This window comes from Eubalaena glacialis, chromosome 7, assembly GCF_028564815.1.
Source record: "Eubalaena glacialis isolate mEubGla1 chromosome 7, mEubGla1.1.hap2.+ XY, whole genome shotgun sequence".
In the NCBI taxonomy this organism is placed as follows: Eukaryota; Metazoa; Chordata; class Mammalia; order Artiodactyla; family Balaenidae; genus Eubalaena; species Eubalaena glacialis.
Genome location: NC_083722.1, coordinates 110,001,006 through 110,019,381, shown reverse-complemented (window position 1 = coordinate 110,019,381; position 18,376 = coordinate 110,001,006). Strand labels below are relative to the sequence as shown.

At 49.5% G+C, this 18,376-nt stretch overlaps 2 protein-coding genes across 2 annotated transcripts in view; one reads left to right on the top strand and one right to left on the bottom strand.

Moving 5' to 3' along the window:
- Positions 1 to 9,525: 9,525 nt before the first annotated feature.
- Positions 9,526 to 10,483, top strand: LOC133095780 (guanine nucleotide exchange factor subunit RIC1-like; the record flags this gene model as incomplete). Its single annotated transcript, XM_061197493.1, has 4 exons — positions 9,526 to 9,724; positions 9,813 to 9,936; positions 10,020 to 10,295; positions 10,447 to 10,483. Coding segments are annotated over 4 exons (636 nt in total), but the record flags the coding sequence as incomplete, so codon positions are not given.
- A 3,359-nt stretch (positions 10,484 to 13,842) lies between these two features.
- WNT7A (Wnt family member 7A) overlaps positions 13,843 to 18,376 on the bottom strand; it is a 64,864-nt gene continuing 60,330 nt past the window's right edge. Inside the window, exon 4 of the mRNA XM_061195611.1 lies at positions 13,843 to 14,322. Within this exon, the coding sequence (XP_061051594.1) occupies positions 13,843 to 14,322 (480 nt within the window). The remainder of the gene's footprint in view (positions 14,323 to 18,376) is intronic.

The window sequence follows — 18,376 nt, the reverse complement described above, 5'->3', positions numbered from 1 at the left end:
GGCAGCTTAGGCCCAGAGAGGTTAAGCAATTTGCCCAGGATCACACAGCTCCTGTGCTCCTGATCTCTTGATCACCCTACTGAGCTCCAATCTAAGTTCTCTCCAAGTACGCTTTGTGGGGTTCCTGCCACCCTGGGCCTTCTTTGCCTGTAGTTGGTACTTAACCACACCAATCGATCATCCTTTCAGAGGTCAAAGGAAAAAACTGAAACAGCAGAGAAGGGGGCCAGGCTGGCGGAGGAAGGATCTTACTCAAGGAAGTAATTATATATTAAGTGGAAAAGTCCACCAGTGTGTTCAGTGATTCAGCACTGCCATGTCCCTGTCAGATGTGCAGCCCTGGCTGCCTTCCAGGGGCTAGAGCTGTGTCAGAGTGTCTGCTGTAAGTCACCTCTCTGCCACCATCCAGGTGTGCCGGCTTGTGGGGGCTGGCAGGTGGGCTGGAGGCTGCTCTGGGCAGAAGACGTTCCCGTGGAGAGGAGGGCGTGGCGTTTCAGGATGCAGCGGCCTGGCGCCCAATTAAGTGCTAAATCACAGGCCCTGGGAGCCGAGCCTCAGTTTCCTTGTCTGTAAAATGGGTGTCACTGTGATGGGGAAGCCCCAGGACCTGTGGACGTTCAAGAGCCTGTTGCCGGGTGGCACCTCCCCAGCCGTGCCCTGCTGGAGGCCAGAGAGAGTCAAAGCAAGGCTGCAGAGGACACAGTCCTTCCCAGTCATCCAGGGCTGGGGAGAGGGTGGGAGAGCAGATTGCAGCAGCTGTGGGACAACCCCTCCAAGTAGACCTGACTGGCTATAGCGTGTGGGGTACAGGGGCGGGTGTGTAGGGTGGGTGAGTGGATGTTGTGGACACTGAATTTTAGGGAAAATGTTACTAGAATGAAATGTGCCCACGATCACCACAACTCTGCTCCCGCCACCCCCTCATCTCTGCTCTGGGGAGAGGGACTATAATGCAGATCAGAGAGGTGGAGGGACTGCCCCTTGGGTGCACAGCCAGAAAGTGGTCAGGTCATGCTGCTGAGGACAGATGTCCAGAAGGCAGGGGCCCTGAGCACCCAGAGCAGGCCCGGCACAGCTGGGGTCACCAGATTTAGCAAATAAAAATAGAGGACACCAGTTAAATTTGAATTTCAGATAAACAATGCATTAGTATAAGTATGTCCCATGTAATGCTTGGTACATACTTGTACTAAATTTTTTTGCTTATCTGAAATTCAAACCTAACTGGGCATCTTGTATCTTATCTGGAACCTTAAGCACAGGGAGGGGTAGAAGATGGTGGGGTTTCGGGTGGGAGACTCTCAAGCCAGACTGCCTGAGTTTCAATCCTGACTCTGCCACTTACTGGGCCCACGGTCAGTCCCCTCGGGTTACTGGAAGCTCAGCCTGGGTTTCCTCCTCGTCTTCAGATCACCTTCCTCATAGGACTGGTGTGAGGATTCCCTGAGATGACCCTTCTAAAGCCCTCAGATGGGGCCTGGCCACAGTAAGGACTCAATACATGCTCCCTATTATTCACTGAATTTGGGTGCACAGAGGAACTATAATCAATCATTAGCCCTGTGTCTAAGGCAGCAGGTCTCAAACATTGGGGGTCTCAGGACCCCTTAGCTTTTAAAAAAATTATTGCAGACCCAGAGCTGTTGTGTATGTGTATATCTATCAATATTTACAGTGATAGAAATTAAAGCTGAGAAAAAATATAAATATTTATGCATTCATTTTAAATGACAATGAACCCACTGTGTTTACAGAAATAATACATTTTTAATGAAAAATAGCTCTTTTAAAACCAATGAAATACAATAAAACTTAGCGAAAAGAGTGGCACTGTTTTTCACTTTTGCAAATCTCTTGAACGTGTGGTTAATAGAAGTCAGCTGGATTCTCACACCAGCCGCTGCTTTCCACCTCTCGCGATATCACACCTCACGTAGCCTCTAGAAAACTCCACGGTACGCCTGTGAGTTGTGAGCGTGTGAGTGTGAAAAACGCAAGTATCCGAGTTATTACCATGAAAATAGTTTGACCTTTTGATCTCCTGATCCCCTGAGAGGCGCCAGGACCTCGCTTTGAGAATCACTGTCTGAGGCTCGTTTGGGGCAAAGCCCCCCCACCCCCCGCCCGCCCGCACGGCCCCTGAACCCACCCGGCCGCAATGGCAGTGGGGCTGAGCCGGGCCTGCGGTGTCGAGGTGGTCCGGGCGATGCTGCTGACTGCGCTGCTAGCAACGGCGAGCCCCGCCTGGCATCATCCGTGTACCCCATCTCTCCAGGTAAGAGGGGGCGAGCTGTGGTTGGAACCCTGCGTCTGGGGCTGAGAGCAGGGGCTTGGTGGGGGGCACACTGCTCTGTGGGGGGCAGGGCTCAGCCTCAGGGCTTGTCTCTCTTTACACACACACACGCACACACGCTCGCTGCGGGCCTGCTGCACAGCAGGTTCCAGGGACCACAGGTGAATGGCGGGCGAGGTCAGGCCGTGGCCTCCCAGGTGATGCAGGTTGCTTAGTCCGCGTCTGGCTTCTGGGTGGGCGTGCATCTTGTGAGTGACCCTGTGCCCTTGGGGAGGCCTGTGCGCGTCTCAGGGCCTCTTGCGGGGGTCTGTCTGGGGCTCTGGTCAGGGCGGATGTGTGTCTGCCCTTCCCATGTGGGTGTCTGGCCTCTCCCTGGGCGTGAGGCCCTCTGGGTGTGTGCAGGTCCCTCTGGGTGTCTTGTTCAGTCCGCCTGTGACCGTGGGTCCGTGTGTGCCTGCACATGAGCATGTGGTGTGACACTTACGCTGGGTCAGAGGTGGCTTGCCATCTTGGAGGCTAAGCTGGGGGTGGCTGCAGAGTTCTCCCGTTGTCTTCAACACATTCTTCTGGGGCCAGGAGCGTCGTCATGGCAACCAGTGGCCACCTTGTCAATGGAACAGATGTGCCTGTGACCACGTCCAGGGGGTTTGAGCTGTCTCTACACTCCCAGCCACTCCCTGAGCAGGCAGGCAACCCTCAGGACAGGCCACCTCTTGTCCCCCAGCTCCTGGGCTCCAGAAGCCTGCCTGAGCCCACTGCCCCCCAGCCTGGATCTGGGCAGGGGCCGGGCAAGTCTGGGAACAGATCCAGGTCTTCATTCTTTCTTTTTTTCCCCTGTTTTTATTTTTATTAAAAAACATTTTTTTTATTGAGATAAAGCTGATGTACAGTATTATGTAAGTTACGGATGTACAACACGGTGACTCACAATTTTTAAAGGTTATGGTCCACTTATAGTTATTGTAAAATACGGGCTGTATTCCTTGTGTCTGTAGTATAGCCTTGTAGCTCATTTATTTTATACACAATAGTCTGTACCTCTTAATCTGCAACCCCTGTCTTGCCCCTCCCCACTTCCCTCTCCCCACTAGTAACCACTCGTTTGTTCTCTGTATCTGTGAGTCTGTTTCCTTTTTGTTATATTCACTAGTTTGTTTTATTTTTTAGATTCCACATGTAAGTGATATCATACAGTATTTGTCTTTCTCTGACTTACTTCACTTAGCATAATGCCCTCCAATTCCATCCATGTTGTTGCAAATGGCAAAATTTCATTCCTTTTTATGGCTGAGTAGTATTCCGTTGTGTGTGTGTGTGTGTGTGTGTGTGTGTGTGTGTGTGTACACCATACCTTCTTTATCCATTCATCTATTGATGGACACTTAGGTTGCTTCCATATCTTGGCAATTGTAAATAGTGCTGCTGTGAACATGGGAGTGCATGTATCTTTTCACATTAGTATTTTCATTTTTTTAGATATATACCCAGGAGTGGAATTGCTAGGTCATATGGTAGTTCTGTTTTTAGTGTTTTGAGAAACCACCATACTATTTTCCACAGTGGCTGCACAAATTTACATTCCCACCAACAGTGTACAAGGGTTCCATTTTCTCTGAGGTAATAGGTCATTGTGATTTTTGCATTTCTCTGATGATTAATGATGTTGAGCATCTTTTCATGTGCCTGTTGGCTATCTGTACGTCTTCATTGGAAAAATGTCTGTTCAGGTCTTCTGCCTACTTTTTTAATTGGGTTGTTTGTTTTTTTGATGTTGAGTTGTATGAGCTGTTTATATATTTTATATATTAACCCCTTATCGGTCATATCATTTGCAAATGTTTTCTCCAACTCAGTAGGTTGTTTTTTCATTTTGTTCCCTTTGCTGTACAAAAGCTTTTAAGTCTAACTAGGTCCCATTTGTTTTATTTTTGCTTTTATTTCCTTTGCTTTAGGAGATGGATCCAAAAAAAATATTGCTACCATTTATGTCGAAGAGTGTTCTGCCTATATTTTCTTCTAAGAGTTTTAGTTTTGGTCTTACATTTAAGTCTTTTAATCCATTTTGAGTTTATTTTGTATATTTCAGTCTTTTACATGTAGCTGTCCAGTTTTCCCAGTACCACTTGTTGAAGAGACCGTCTTTTCTGCATTGTATATTCTTGCCTCCTTTGTCATAGATTAATTGACCATAAGTGTGTGGGTTTATTTCTGGGCTTTCTATTCTGTTCCATTGATCTAGGTGTCTGTTTTTGTGCCAGTACCAGACTGTTTTGATTACTGTAGCTTTGTAGTATAGTCTGAAGTCAAGGAGCATGATTCCTCCAGTTCTGTTCTTCTTTCTCAAGATTGTTTTGGCTATTTGGGGTCTTTCGTGTTTCCATACAAATTTTAAAATTATTTGTTCTAGTTCTGTGAAAAATGCCCTTGGTATTTTGGTAGGGATTGCACTGAATCTGTAGATTGCCTTGAGTAGTATGGTCACTTTGACAATATATTTTTTTAATATTTTAATTTTATCAGAGTATAGTTGATTTACAATGTGTTAATTTCAGGTGTACAGCAAAGTGATTCAGTTATACACATATACATTCATTCTTTTTTGGATTCTTTTCCCATATAGGCTATCACAGAATATTGAGTAGAGTTCCCTGTGCTATACAGTAGGTCCTTGTTGGTTATCTATCTTATATATAGTAGTGTGTGTATATTCATCCCAAGCTCCTGATTTATCCCTCCCCCCAACGTTTCCCCTTTGGTAACCATAAGTTTGTTTTCAATATCTGTAAGTCTGTTTCTGTTTTGTAAGTAAGTTCATTTGTATCTTTTTTTTTTAAGTTAGATTCCACATACGAGTGATATCATATCACACTTTAACAATATTAATTCTTCCAGTCCATGAACATGGTATATCTTTCCATCTGGTTGTGTCGTCTTCAATTTCTTTCATAAGTGTGTTATAGTTTTCTGAGTACAGGCCTTTTATCTCCTTAGGTAGATTTATTCCTAGATATTTTATTCTTTTTGATGCAATGGTAAATGGGATTGTTTCCTTAAATTTTTCTGATAGTTTGTTGGTAGTGTTTAGAAATGCAACAGATTCTTGTGTATTAATTTTGTATCCTGCAGCTTTACTGAATTCATTGATAAGCTCTAATAGTTTTCTGGTGCCATCTTTAGGATTTTCTGTGTATACTATCATGTCATCTGCAAACAGTGACAGCTTTACTTCTTAATGGAGCCCTTTTATTTTTTTTCTTCTCTGATTACTGTGTCTAGGACTTCCAAAACTATGTTAAATAAAAGTGGCAAGAGTGGGCATCCTTGTCTTGTCCCTGGTCTTAGAGGAAATGCTTTCAGCTTTTCACCATTGAGTATGATGTTGGCTGTGGATTTGTCATATATGGCCTTTATTATGTTGAGGTATGCTCCCTCTGAAGAGTTTTTATCATAAATGGATGTTGAATCTTGTCAAAAGCTTTTTCCACATCTATTGAGATGATCATATGATTTTTATTCTTCAATTTGTTAATGTGATGAATGCATTGATTGATTTACAGATATTGAAGAAGCCTTGCATTCCTGGGATAAATCCTACTTAATAATGGCGTATGATCCTTTTAATGTATTGTTGGATTTGGTTTGCCAATATTTTGTTGAGGATATTTGCATCTATGTTCATCAGTGATATTAGCCTGTAATTTTCTTTTTTGCAATATCTTTGTCTGGTTTTGGTATCAGGATGATGCTGGCCTCCTAGAATGAGTTTAGAAGTGTTCCTTCCTCTGCAATTTTTGGGAATAGTTTGAGATGGATAGATGTTAACTCTTCTCTAAATGTTTGGTAGAATTCACCTTGAAGCTGTCTGGTCCTGTACTTTTGTTTGTTGGGAGTTTTAAAATTACTGATTCAGTTTCATTACTGGTAATTTGTCTGTTCATATTTTCTATTTCTTCCTGGTTCAGTCTTGGGAGATTGTACATTTCTAGAAATTTATCCATTTCTTCTAGGTTGTCCCTTTTATTGTCATTCATTCTTAGTCAACCAATATTAACCCCCAGCTGTGTGCTGGGCACTGGAGACCCAGTGGCCGCAAAGAGAAACAAAGTCCTGCCCCCAGGAAATTTAATAAACATGTTAATTAAACCTCACACTTCCTCAGTTCTTATAGTGTACTAGGCACTGTGTTTTGCAGTTTACATGTGTTAGTTCATTTAATCACTGTGATAATCCTATTACTGCTCCCATTTTACAAATAGGGACATACCAGCACAGAGAGGTTATGTTACTTGCCCTAAACCACACAGCAATAAATAGCAGAGGCAGACTTGAACATAAGAGTATCTGGCTCCAGAGTGCATGCTCTTAACCACCTGTACTGCACAACCTCTAGTAAATGAGATATAACATTTCAGATAGTGGTAAATGCCACAGAGAGAGAAAAATAGTGGATGAGGGGTGCTGGAAGCCAGGGTGGTAGAGGTATTTACTTGAAGTGTTGGCATTTGAGCTGAGTCTCATTAACCAGAAAGAGCCAGCCATGCAGAGGTCATACGGGATAGCACATGCAAAGGCCCAGAGGCAGGGTGGAACATGGCATGTTGGAAGAACAGAAGGAAGGCCTCTGAGGCTGGAGCCTAGTGAAGGAGGGGCTCTGTGCTGTCACAGATGAACTCCAAAATCTCAGTGGCTCCCCACAACAGACATGTATTTCTTGCCCTTGGGTGTTCCTGATCAGCAGGTGGCTCTCCTCCAGGTGGCCATTCAGGGACCCAGGACTCTTCCTTCTGGGGCACCACTGCCCACACCTCATGGCCCCCTGTGTCAAGCTAGTGGAAGGGAAAGAGTGTGTGGGGTGCCGATGGGCCCAGAAGTGGAGCACACCACCCCTACTTCACGGTCCAGAACCTAGTCCCATGGCCACTTCCAAGTGCACAGGAGATGGGAAGTGTGGTCCAGCAGTGTCACCTGGAGGAAGAGGACCTGTGTGGCGGGAATTCAGCCAGATCCAGCCACACCAGTGGATGGTGGGTTTGCAGACAGAGAGTAGTCCTGTGGGGTTTGCTGATGGCTGGGGGAGCGGAGGAAGACAAAACCCATGACTGACTCTAGGACCAAGCGGCTGGTGGAGGTGGCTGAGGCTCTGGGGTGGGAGTGGGGGTCCGTCAAACAGAGTGGCTGTGTCCCTGCCACATGGTCAGTGCTAAGACTGTCTTCTGCTCAGGACAGCATGTGCCAGTGTCTTCACAGAGGTCCTGTCTCAAGTCCCCTCCCGGTGCCACACCCATTGTTGTGTGGCTGGGCAGCTGCTCCCATTAAGAGACAGAGTCTCCTTCCCAATGCCTGGAACCTGGGCTGGCCCTGTGGCTTGCTTTGGCGCTTAGCATGTAGCGGAATTAACGCAGTGCCAGTGCTGGGCCTGGCCTCAAGGAGCCTGGCCACTTCTGCTCCTGTTTCTGGAATCCTTCTTCTCTGATGTGAATGAGGCCTGCTGGAGGATGAGATCATGTGGAAGAGGACCCAGCCATCCTAGCTAAAGTTGTTCTAGATCAGCCTATAGCCGCCAAGTCTGAAATACAGATTCTCACCTGTACGTGGGAGTGAGCAGCCTCCTAGGGGCTCAGGAAACATGTCACGGACTTGCCTGAAGCTGGCAGGGGACAGCTGTACCTCAGGTGGAGAAAACTTTGTCCCAGGACTCTCCTGACCCGGGTCTTGCTGAGGGAGTCCCTTGAGTGGAGGGGCATGGGGCAGGGAGCATGGGAAGATTGGGGGGGGTGGTCCCAGGCCTTCTGCCGGGGCACCCCCTGCAGAGTGGTGCAGGGCACAGCCCATCCCTGCGGGGCCGTGGGAAGACTCAGATCCCTCCCTGGGGAGCCTTGAGCTGATTTTAAACTTTAGTCCAGGGGGCATGTGAGAGTGTGCACACGCACGTGTACTCATGTATGTCTGAACAACAGATTGGCCTTGGTCATCCCTCTACTGTGCTTGCTGTGTGGTCTGGGGTAGAGTCCTGCCTCTCTCTGGGCCTCAGTTTCTCTGTCTCTAAAACAAGAGATTTGGTCCAAGTCCGAGGCTGTACGGCGCCGACACAAATGCCAAGTTCAGCTTGCAGTCATGTTTTGCTCCAGCCTCATGGTGTTTGTTAACATACAGAAAAAGTAGATTTTACTCAGAAACCTGAATGTTCAGCCCTTCTTGAAAAACTCAACTGCGGGCTCACTTCCTGCAGTTTTGTGACACCTGGGCCCCGGCATCTGAGTGTTCAGCACCACAGTCCTGGGGCTTTCTAATTTTTGATTCAGCCTCTTATGATTTTGGCCTTTTTAAAGTCAGTTTTCTTGAAAAGCCACTTTAGGAATAAACCAAAGAGGGGAAAAATACCTTTGCCCAACACAGAGCCAAATATTTATTACCATAAGCCATGTTTGAAGAATCTCATCATTATGGGAAGAATATAGTAACAGTAGTAGTGATAATTAATAATACTAATATTTAGCATTGATCCATTGCTCTGCCACTCAAAGGGCCATGCAGTCATTACCGGGAGGGAGGACCTTCACAACAGCCCTGTGAGGGAGAGATTATTCTCCCCCTTTACAGATGGAGAAGCTGAGTCTCAGAGCACAGCTGAGCTGGGCACCTCGAGAGAGAAGGCAGGCCCCAGGCTTGGGAACTAACAGTATTCTAAGGGGCCATGGGAAGCCTGGCAGCGACCTGGTCATTCTTCTCAAAGGCCTGGTTGCCCTCATGCCACGCCCGCTCCTCACCCGGATTGAAGGGGAATCGTGGGGTGATTTCTGATATCATGTTACGTGATTAGCATTAAATGGTCATCTGGGGAGTCTGGTCGGAAACTCCCCCATTCTCAGGGGCCGTGAGACCAGGAGCAGAAGGGCCACAGGATTGGGAAGTCTCTGCTCATGGTAGACACGGTAGGTTTTCCAAGGCAGAGGTAAACTGAGACATGGGGTGGGGGGCTTCAAGAAACTTCTGTATGTTTTCTCCTCCCTTATCAATCCACCCATCCATCTACCCATCCACTGACCCACCCACCGACCCACCCACCCACCCATCCTTTATCCATCCATCTATCCATCCACTTATCCATCCACCCATCAACTCATCCATCCATCCACCTACCCATTCATCCATCCACCCATCCATCCACTTATCCACCAACCCACCCACCTACCCACCCATCCATTATCCATCCATCCACTTATCTATCCATCCATCCATCCACCCACCCACCCACCCACCCACCCATCCACCCATCCATCCACCCACCCACCCACCCACCCACCCATCCATCCATCCATCCATCCATCCACCCACCCATTCATCCATCCATCCATCTACCCATCCACCGACCCACCCATCCATTATCCATCCATCCATCCATCCATCCATCCATCTACCCACCCCATTCATCCATCCATCCATCTACCCATCCACCAACCCACCCACTTACCCACCCATCCATTATCCATCCATCCATCCACCCACCCATTCATCCATCCATCCACCCACCCATTCATCCATCCACCCATTCATCCATCCATCCATCCATCCATCCATCCATCCATCCATCCATCCACCCACCCACCCAGCCACCCACCCATTCATCCATCCATCCATCTACCCATCCACCAACCCACCCAATTACCCACCCATCCATTATCCATCCATCTATCCATCCACTTATCTATCCACCCATCCACTCACTTATCCATCCATCCATCCTTCCATCCATCCACCCACCCATCCACCCACCCACCCACCCATCCATCCACCCATCCATCCATCCATCCATCCACCCATCCACCCATCCACCCATCCACCCACCCATTCATCCACCCATTCATCCATCATCCATCTACCCATCCACCGACCCACCCACTTACCCACCCATCCATTGTCCATCCATCCATCCATCCATATACCCACCCATTCATCCATCCATCCATCCATCCACCCACCCATCCACTCATCCATCCATCCATCTACCCATCCACCGACCCACCCACTTACCCACCCATCCATTATCCATCCATCAATCCATCTACCCACCCATCTATCCATCCACCCATCCACCGACCCACCCACTTACCCACCCATCCATTATCCATCCATCTATCCATCCACTTATCTATCCACCCATCCACTCACTTATCCATCCATCCATCCATCCATCCATCTACCCATCCACTGACCCACCCACTTACCCACCCATCCATTATCCATCCATCCATCCATCCATCTACCCACCCATTCATCCATCCATCCATCTACCCACCCACCCACCCATTCATCCATCCATCTACCCATCCACCGACCCACCCACCTACCCACCCATCCATTATCCATCCATCTACCCACTCATTCATCCATCCATCTACCCATCCACTGACCCACCCACCTATTATCCATCCATCCACCCATCCATTGACCCATCCACTTACCCACCCATTCATTATCCATCCATCCACTCACTCATCCATCCATCCATCCATCTACCCACCCACCCATCCATCCACCCACCATCCACTGACCCACCCACTTACCCACTCATCCATTATCCATCCATCTATCCATCCACTTATCTATCCACCCATCCACTCACTCATCCATCCATCCATCCACCCATCCATCCGTCCATCCATCCGTCCATCCATCCATCCATCCATCCATCCATCTATCCATCCATCTACCCATCCATTATCCATCCATCCACCCACCCATCCATCTACCCATCCAGCAACCCATCCACTTACCCACCCATTAGTTTCCATCCATCCATTCACCCACCCATTCATCCATCCATCCATCCATCTACCCAACCACCAACCCACCCACCTACCCACCCACCTACCCACCCATCCTTTATCCATCAAATTATCCATCCACCCATCAACTCATCCATCCATTCACCTACCCATTCATCCATCCACACATCCATCTACCCATCTACCAACCCACCCACTTACCCATCCATCCATTATCCAACCATCTATCTATCCACTTATCCATCCACGCTCTCATCCATGTGTCCATCCATCCATCCATCCATCTACCATCCACTGACCCACGCACTTACCCACTCATGCATTATCCATCCATCTATCCAACCACCCATCCACTAACTCATCCATCCATCTACCTATCCATTCATCCATCAACCCATCCACTTGCCCACCCATTCATTATCCATCCATCCATCCACCCATCCATCCACCCACCCACCCACCCATTCATCCATCCACCCATCCATCCACTGACCCACACACCTACCTACCCATCCATTATCCATCCACCATCTACCCACGCACCTATCCATCCATCTACCCATCCACTGACCCATCCACTTACCCACCCATTCATTATCCATCCATCCATCCACTGACCCACACACCTACCCACCCATCCATTATCCATCCACTCACTCATCCGTCCACTCATCCATCCACTCATCCATCCACTCATCCATCCACTCACTCATCCATCCATCTGTCCATCCGTCCATCCATCCATCCACCGACCCACCCGTCATTATCCATCCATCCATCCATCCACTCATTCATTCATCCATCCACTCATCCCTTTACATGCCTACCCATCCTGACACCCATGTAAAGAAGAAAAAAATGGTCCAAGGGAAGTAGTCAACCAACTGTCCAGCCATTTTATTTGTCCATGCTGTGATCCAGGCCCAGTGCTAACATTGGGGAGTCCAACACAGCTTAGACACTGAGGGGCTCCCAGTGTGTGGGGCCATGGGGCTGTGGTCTCAGAGGTATCTGAGTTTCATCAGTGTCTATGGGCACGTAGTTCAGAGGTGCCATCTCTTGGTGGCTCAACACAATCACCAAAGGTCCCCGCTGTCTGCTTCACACCACAAGCCCTCAACCGCAAGCAGAGACAACCCGGGACCAGCAGATGCACGGGCACACAGCAACCTGAATCTCCCAGGCACATGGAGAGAGATACACAGATAGCTGTGTACATGCAGGAGCACACAAGACGTACACACATCAGCACCCGGGAGGTGCTCGAGGGTGCCGTCACATGGCAACCCCGAGGATAGTTAAAGTCTCTCTCTCTCTCTCTCTCACTCACACACACACACACACGCACACGCACACACACACACAGGGAAATGCAAACGGACACACATTAGGACACCACACCCTCCTGGAGGAGAGCTTCCCAGATTGAGAGGCACTGGATGTAGTTGGACCCAGTGTAGAGAGGCCTCATCCACACCTCTCTCTGCCCTGGAACCATGACACCAACCACCCATCCACTAACTCACTGCTGCTCGAGGGACCCCTCACCCCAGCTCTGCTGCCCCATAACTGAGGATACACGGCAAAGGCAGGGCATCCTGGTGAGGAGCGGGCTCCCTTAGCTGGCTTCTGCTGAGTGACGATGACCTGGCCCTGTGATGGTCACGTGATGCCGAGGGCAGGAGCCTGCCCACTACATGGCTCAACTCGAGGTCACCGCTCAGGGACCCTGCTCAAAAGGCCTGAGCTCAACAGGCTGTGGCCAGGGACCTGCTTCCTTCCTGGGGATACCGATGACACTGCAGCCCAGGCATCTGGGGCTGCTTCTGCCCACGTGGCCAACAGAACTTGAGAACCCAGCCATGTGAGGGTCCCCGTGGGGCTGACCCCACACCCAGGCCTCGCCCCTCCTCACCCCAAAGGGAGTACTGGAATTAAGAAGAAGCACAAGCCGTGGAATGATACAGGCAGACTCAATATAAATAAAATATTCATATAAAAATAGTCTCTTACAAAATATTCTCTCTTATCCAGTGGCTCACTTTCCAAAAGATGGAAACTGCTGGGAGTTTTAGTATTACCTTTCCTCTCTCTATATATTCCAAACTGGACTTTTCTAATGGTGACGTTTGAGCTGGGGAGGACTACAGGATGGGAAACGTATCCTGGAAAACGTCTCCGTTTCTGGACCAGCTTAAATCTCTGGAGAATTAGCAGCAAACAGCAAAAAAATATACGTGTGTGTGTATATGTCTACATAGGTATACAGGATGTCTGCCCTTGCACTTAAACATCTAGTGCGGCAAGGGGGTGCTTGCGAAATCAACTAGTAGAAGTATCTGCAGAAAGAATCATTATGTACAGTTCTACTCGGCTCCTTGTCCTAGCGACAGAATTATCCCACAGGAAAGCAAGCGGTCCACTTTGATTGCAGAAAACGGATCCCGACGAGGTGGAAGGGTTCTTTTTAATTAAATAAATTAATATTATTTTTTATCAGAATAAATTGTTAAATATTGCTCTCTTGAGGCCCCGGAGTCCAGAGTTTCTGAGCAGAGCGAAGGCTCTGCTCCGGCCGAGGAGGCCCCAGGCGGCGTCTGGGGCCGAGGGAGCGGCGCTGGGTGTGGCGTGGACAACTCGGGGCCCTGGAGGGGTCCCCCGCAGCGGACCCCACAGCAGACAAGACAAGCTCAGCGCGGCTGCAGAGGTCTGGGCCGTGCCCGCGGCGTGGAGAGCGTCCGGTCCTCGCCGCCGCCCCGCCGCTCACTTGCACGTGTAGACCTCGGTGTGCTCACTGCACGTGTTGCACTTGACGTAGCAGCACCAGTGGAACTTGCAGTTGCACTGCCACACGCGGGCGTACTGGTGGGTGTTGTAGCCGCGGCCGCAGCACATGAGGTCGCAGCCGCTGGCCTGGGGGGCCGTCTTGTTGCAGGCACGGCCCTGCGTGCCCACGCTGCCCGTCACCGGGTCCTCCTCGCAGTAGTTGGGCGACTTCTCGATGTACACCAGGTCGGTGTCCATGGGCTTGCGGTAGGACAGCGGCTTCTTGATCTTCAGGAAGGTGGGCCGCTTGTTGCGGCTGGCGCGCACGGGCTCCACGTGAACAGCCTCGTTGTACTTGTCCTTGAGCACGTAGCCCAGCTCGCGGAACTGCGGCAGCGTGGTCCAGCAGGTCTTGGTGGTGCATGAGCCCGACACGCCGTGGCACTTACACTCCAGCTTCATGTTCTCCTCCAGGATCTGCGGGGGTGGCAGGGAGAGCACAGCGCGTCACTGCGTGGCCGGCCGAGTGGGGCCCCTGGCCCGCCCGCCCCCTGCCCCGCCTGGCTGGGTTTGGCGTGTGTTTTTCTTTCTGGTGCAGGAAACTGAGACCTGGATTCGAACCGCTCTCACCTGCAGCCTGCGTGCTGTGCCTTCCCCAGGACTCGCCTCCCCTCCCTGCCAGCCCGCCCTGAGTGGTCCTCATGCCGGCGCGTAGATCAGTTCAGGCCAGTCCAGACCACACATAGGTTCTCTCGGGGCTGCACAGGCTTAAAATCATTTTTGAACCAACATTTAAAAACCAGGAGACTTTCAAAGACAGACTGCCAGGTTTGTTGGCAAACACAAAGGGCATCTGGCAACTCTGGAGTGATACTCAAATTATTTCATAACCAGTGCAGGTGGGCACTGACCTGCTGGCCACAGAGGCCAGCACGGCAGTCCTGCTGCATCTGGCTCTCCTCAGCCAGCGTCATCGCATGGCATGATACCTGCAGTTTTATCAGCACCTGCTTCCCTCACGGGTCGGCATCCCTCAGCTCGCCACAGTCCTTACCACTCCCTATCGCTTCCCTGACCGCCAGCTATGCTTTTTCAGAAGTCATCTGCTTTGATCACTTGTGACAGCTGCCAGGCCTTATGGACATCTGAGTCTGGGAACCCTGACTCTGATTTCACCTTCCCTGACTCCCAGCCTGGATGATGCTTTCCTTTCTTCTGAGTTCCCAGCACATCTCAGGCATCATCACAGCATGAGGGGCAGCATTGTACAGGGAGCGAAAAGCAGAGACGTGGACCCTGGGTTTAAATCCCAGATCTAACATGAACCTGCTGTGTGCCCTCAGGCAACTTGCTTCAGCAGAGCTGCAGTTTCCCCACGTGCAGAACGGGCAGGATGATGGTACTTCGTTATAATCACACAGTGAGATGCTGGACAGAAACGAGGATGAACTTCTAACACACACAAGAAGCTCCGATCGCTAAGATGTAATGTTGCATGAGAGAAGTTGGATGCAAAAGAGAGTATACTGCGTGACTCCACTGATAGGAAGTTCAAGGACAGGCAAAGCTAATGACTGGTTTTCACTTCATCTTTATTTACATGTATAGGCAGTGGGCCAGAGATGGTCCACGTGCTGGATTTTGCTGGCCCCTGCTTTGGAATATCCCAGCAATAAAAGAAGACACCATTTACCAAACCCCCCATAGTACGGAAGATATTTATATTGCTTTCAGGTTTGTTTTTCCTTTTTCCAATTTTTCTCTTCTTTCTTTCTGTTTTTTTAAAAACTATATGTAATGTGTAAGGAGGCATTTTTGGAACTAAAGCTTCTCCTACTTCCTCCTCATCTTCAGCCTGATTTCATCCTAATGGACACTTGCTGTTGTGTGCCAGGCACTGGGATGGGGATGTATTAGTGAACGTGGTTTCTGGGTCATTTTCCTGGTTCTTCATCCAGACCGCCCAATTGCCTTTGCCTGTTACATAGTGAAAGAATAAGTGAATGAATGAGTAAATGACTAGACATCTATTCGTCACCTGTGCACACCACACACTGGGTCCATGCTTTTATACGTGGCGTCTCATTTAACTCCATGGAGTTAGTGTGACTCCATTTAACAAGGCAAAAACCGAGGCTCGGCTAACTCCTAGAGCTGGTCTATGAGGTGTTCGGGAACGAGGGTCTTACTGCCAAGGGGTGCGAATCAAGTGCTTGATGGCTGCTTACTTGCTGTGTGACCTTGAGATTGTCACACCCCCTCTCTGGGCCTCAGCTGCCTTCAGTGAGCACGGAGTGAAGGCAATTCCATCTTTTCTGACAAAAGTTAGAGGGCTGGAACAAAATCAGATATCCCAAAAATAGCCATTAGTTCTGCCTCTGGGTCTGGGCCTATGCTGGTGCTGGGGACACAGAGGTGACAAGATTCCCGTCTCCAAGGATGGGCCCATGTCCAGGGTCCTCCCAACCCTAGATGCTCAGCTTCCAGGAGGAGGTGACCAGTGCTGGTCAGTATACTCAACAGAAGGGAAGACCACAGTGTCTGCACTCAAACAAGCCAGCGAGGCCGGGGCATCCAGAGTGTTCGGGGACAGGGATGGATTCTGGTCGGCTGAATGTCTGGTTCCAGGACACCTAGAGCGACAGAGCACGTACTGTCCTGCATCCTCCGCACACGTGCAGCTGGTGGTGGGTGAGCAGCCCCCCAAATCACACAGATGTCCCTTTTGGTCATCAGTGAGGAGATAGTTCCCAAATGTCACCTTTCCGTGTTGGCCTAAAAAGCGTGGGGAAGAGCGAGGTGCAGAGGTGTGGTGTGTGCTGGGGGCAGAGTTGGGCAGGCGTTTCTGAGGCCTCCCGGCCTGGCTGGTAGATCTTAGTGCGTCAGAGACTCCAACACGGATGCCTGGGGGCAGGGGGCATTGAGAACAGATTCTGACACTGAGTGTGGGTGAGGCCACAGAGCACCTGGAAAGCTGAGATGCACAGAGCTATGACTCAGAAGTGTCCCTTCCAAGATGTATGCCCTAGAGAATCATATGCTTGTGTGCACAGGAAACAGGTTCAAGGATGTTCAGAGCATCAGCGTTCATTGTGGCTCCAAACTGGGCATGATCTGATGTCCATCCACGGTAAAATGGATAAGCGAGGTGTGTGGGCTCAACGGGACACTCGAGGGCAGTGACCATGACCAGCCACGGCAGCAGAGGTCAACCTCAGAAATACAGTGGGGAGGGAAAGAGGCAATCGTGGATGATTTCCACAGAATGATTTCATGTGTATCAAGTTCAAAGGCGGCAAAACTGGACTGTGTTGTTTAGGGGCACATACAGAGGGGGTGAGTGCAATGGAGAGTGAAGAAATGAGGGTCATAAATATCAAGGCAGTGGTTGTCCGTCGGGTAGGAGGTGAGGGGCTGTGGTGGGTGAGGATCACCCAGGGGGCTCCTGGTGTCCTGGCAGTATTCTGTTCCTTGATATGAGTGCTTTATAATTATTTTTTTAAATCCAAATGGATGATCTGAGTGCTTTTTTGCATGTAAGCTATACTTGCAATTTATAAAAACGCAGTGGGTACAGTAGCCCGTGAGCACATGAACGGATGCTCAACATCATTAGCTCCAGGGAAATGCAAATCAGCACCACAGTGAGACACCAGTTCACACCCACTGGGATGGCTACAAGAGGAAATACAGGTAGAACAGTTGTTAGCGAGGATGTGGAGAAAAGGGAATGAACCCTCAAACACTGCTGGTGGGAATGTGAAATGGTGCAGCCCCTGTGGAAATGGCCTGTCAGTTCCTCAGAGTGTTAAACATACAGTTACCAAATGACCCAGGATTATGGTCGCAATGTCTGGGTCTCCCCCTCCCCACCCCTCAACTCATACATTGAAATCCTAACCCCCAAAGTGATGGTATTTGGTGGGGCCTTTGGGAGGTTCTTAAATCACGAGGGTGAAGGCCTCGTGAATGGGATTAGTGCCTCATGAAAGAGGCTCCAGAGAGACACCAGCCCCTTCCAACTCGTGGGGACCCAGTGAGAAGGCCCCAGTTATGAACCAGGAAGTGGGTCCTCATCAGGACTCAACCCTCATCTCGGGCTCCCAGCCTCCAGAACTGGGAGAAATCAATTTCTGTTGTTTCTCTGCCACCCAGTCTGGGGCATTTTGTTGTAGCCACTCGGGCACACTAAGACACCCAGCAGTTCCACTCCTGGGCATATACCCAGGGGAAATGAAAACACACATCCACATAAAAAACTGATAAAACAAAGTTTATAGCAGCATTCTTTAAAATAGCCCCAAAGTGGAAACAACCCAAATGACCACTGATGAACAGATAAATGAAGTCCATCCATTTAGCAGAATATTATTCAGCCATAAAAAGGGATGAAGTGCCGACACCTGCCACACCATGGATGGACCTTGAAAACATGATGCTCAGTGAAAGAAGCCAGACACACAAGACCACGTATTGTATAACTGCATTTATAGGCAATGTCCAGAAGAGGCAAATCTGTGGAGACAGAAGG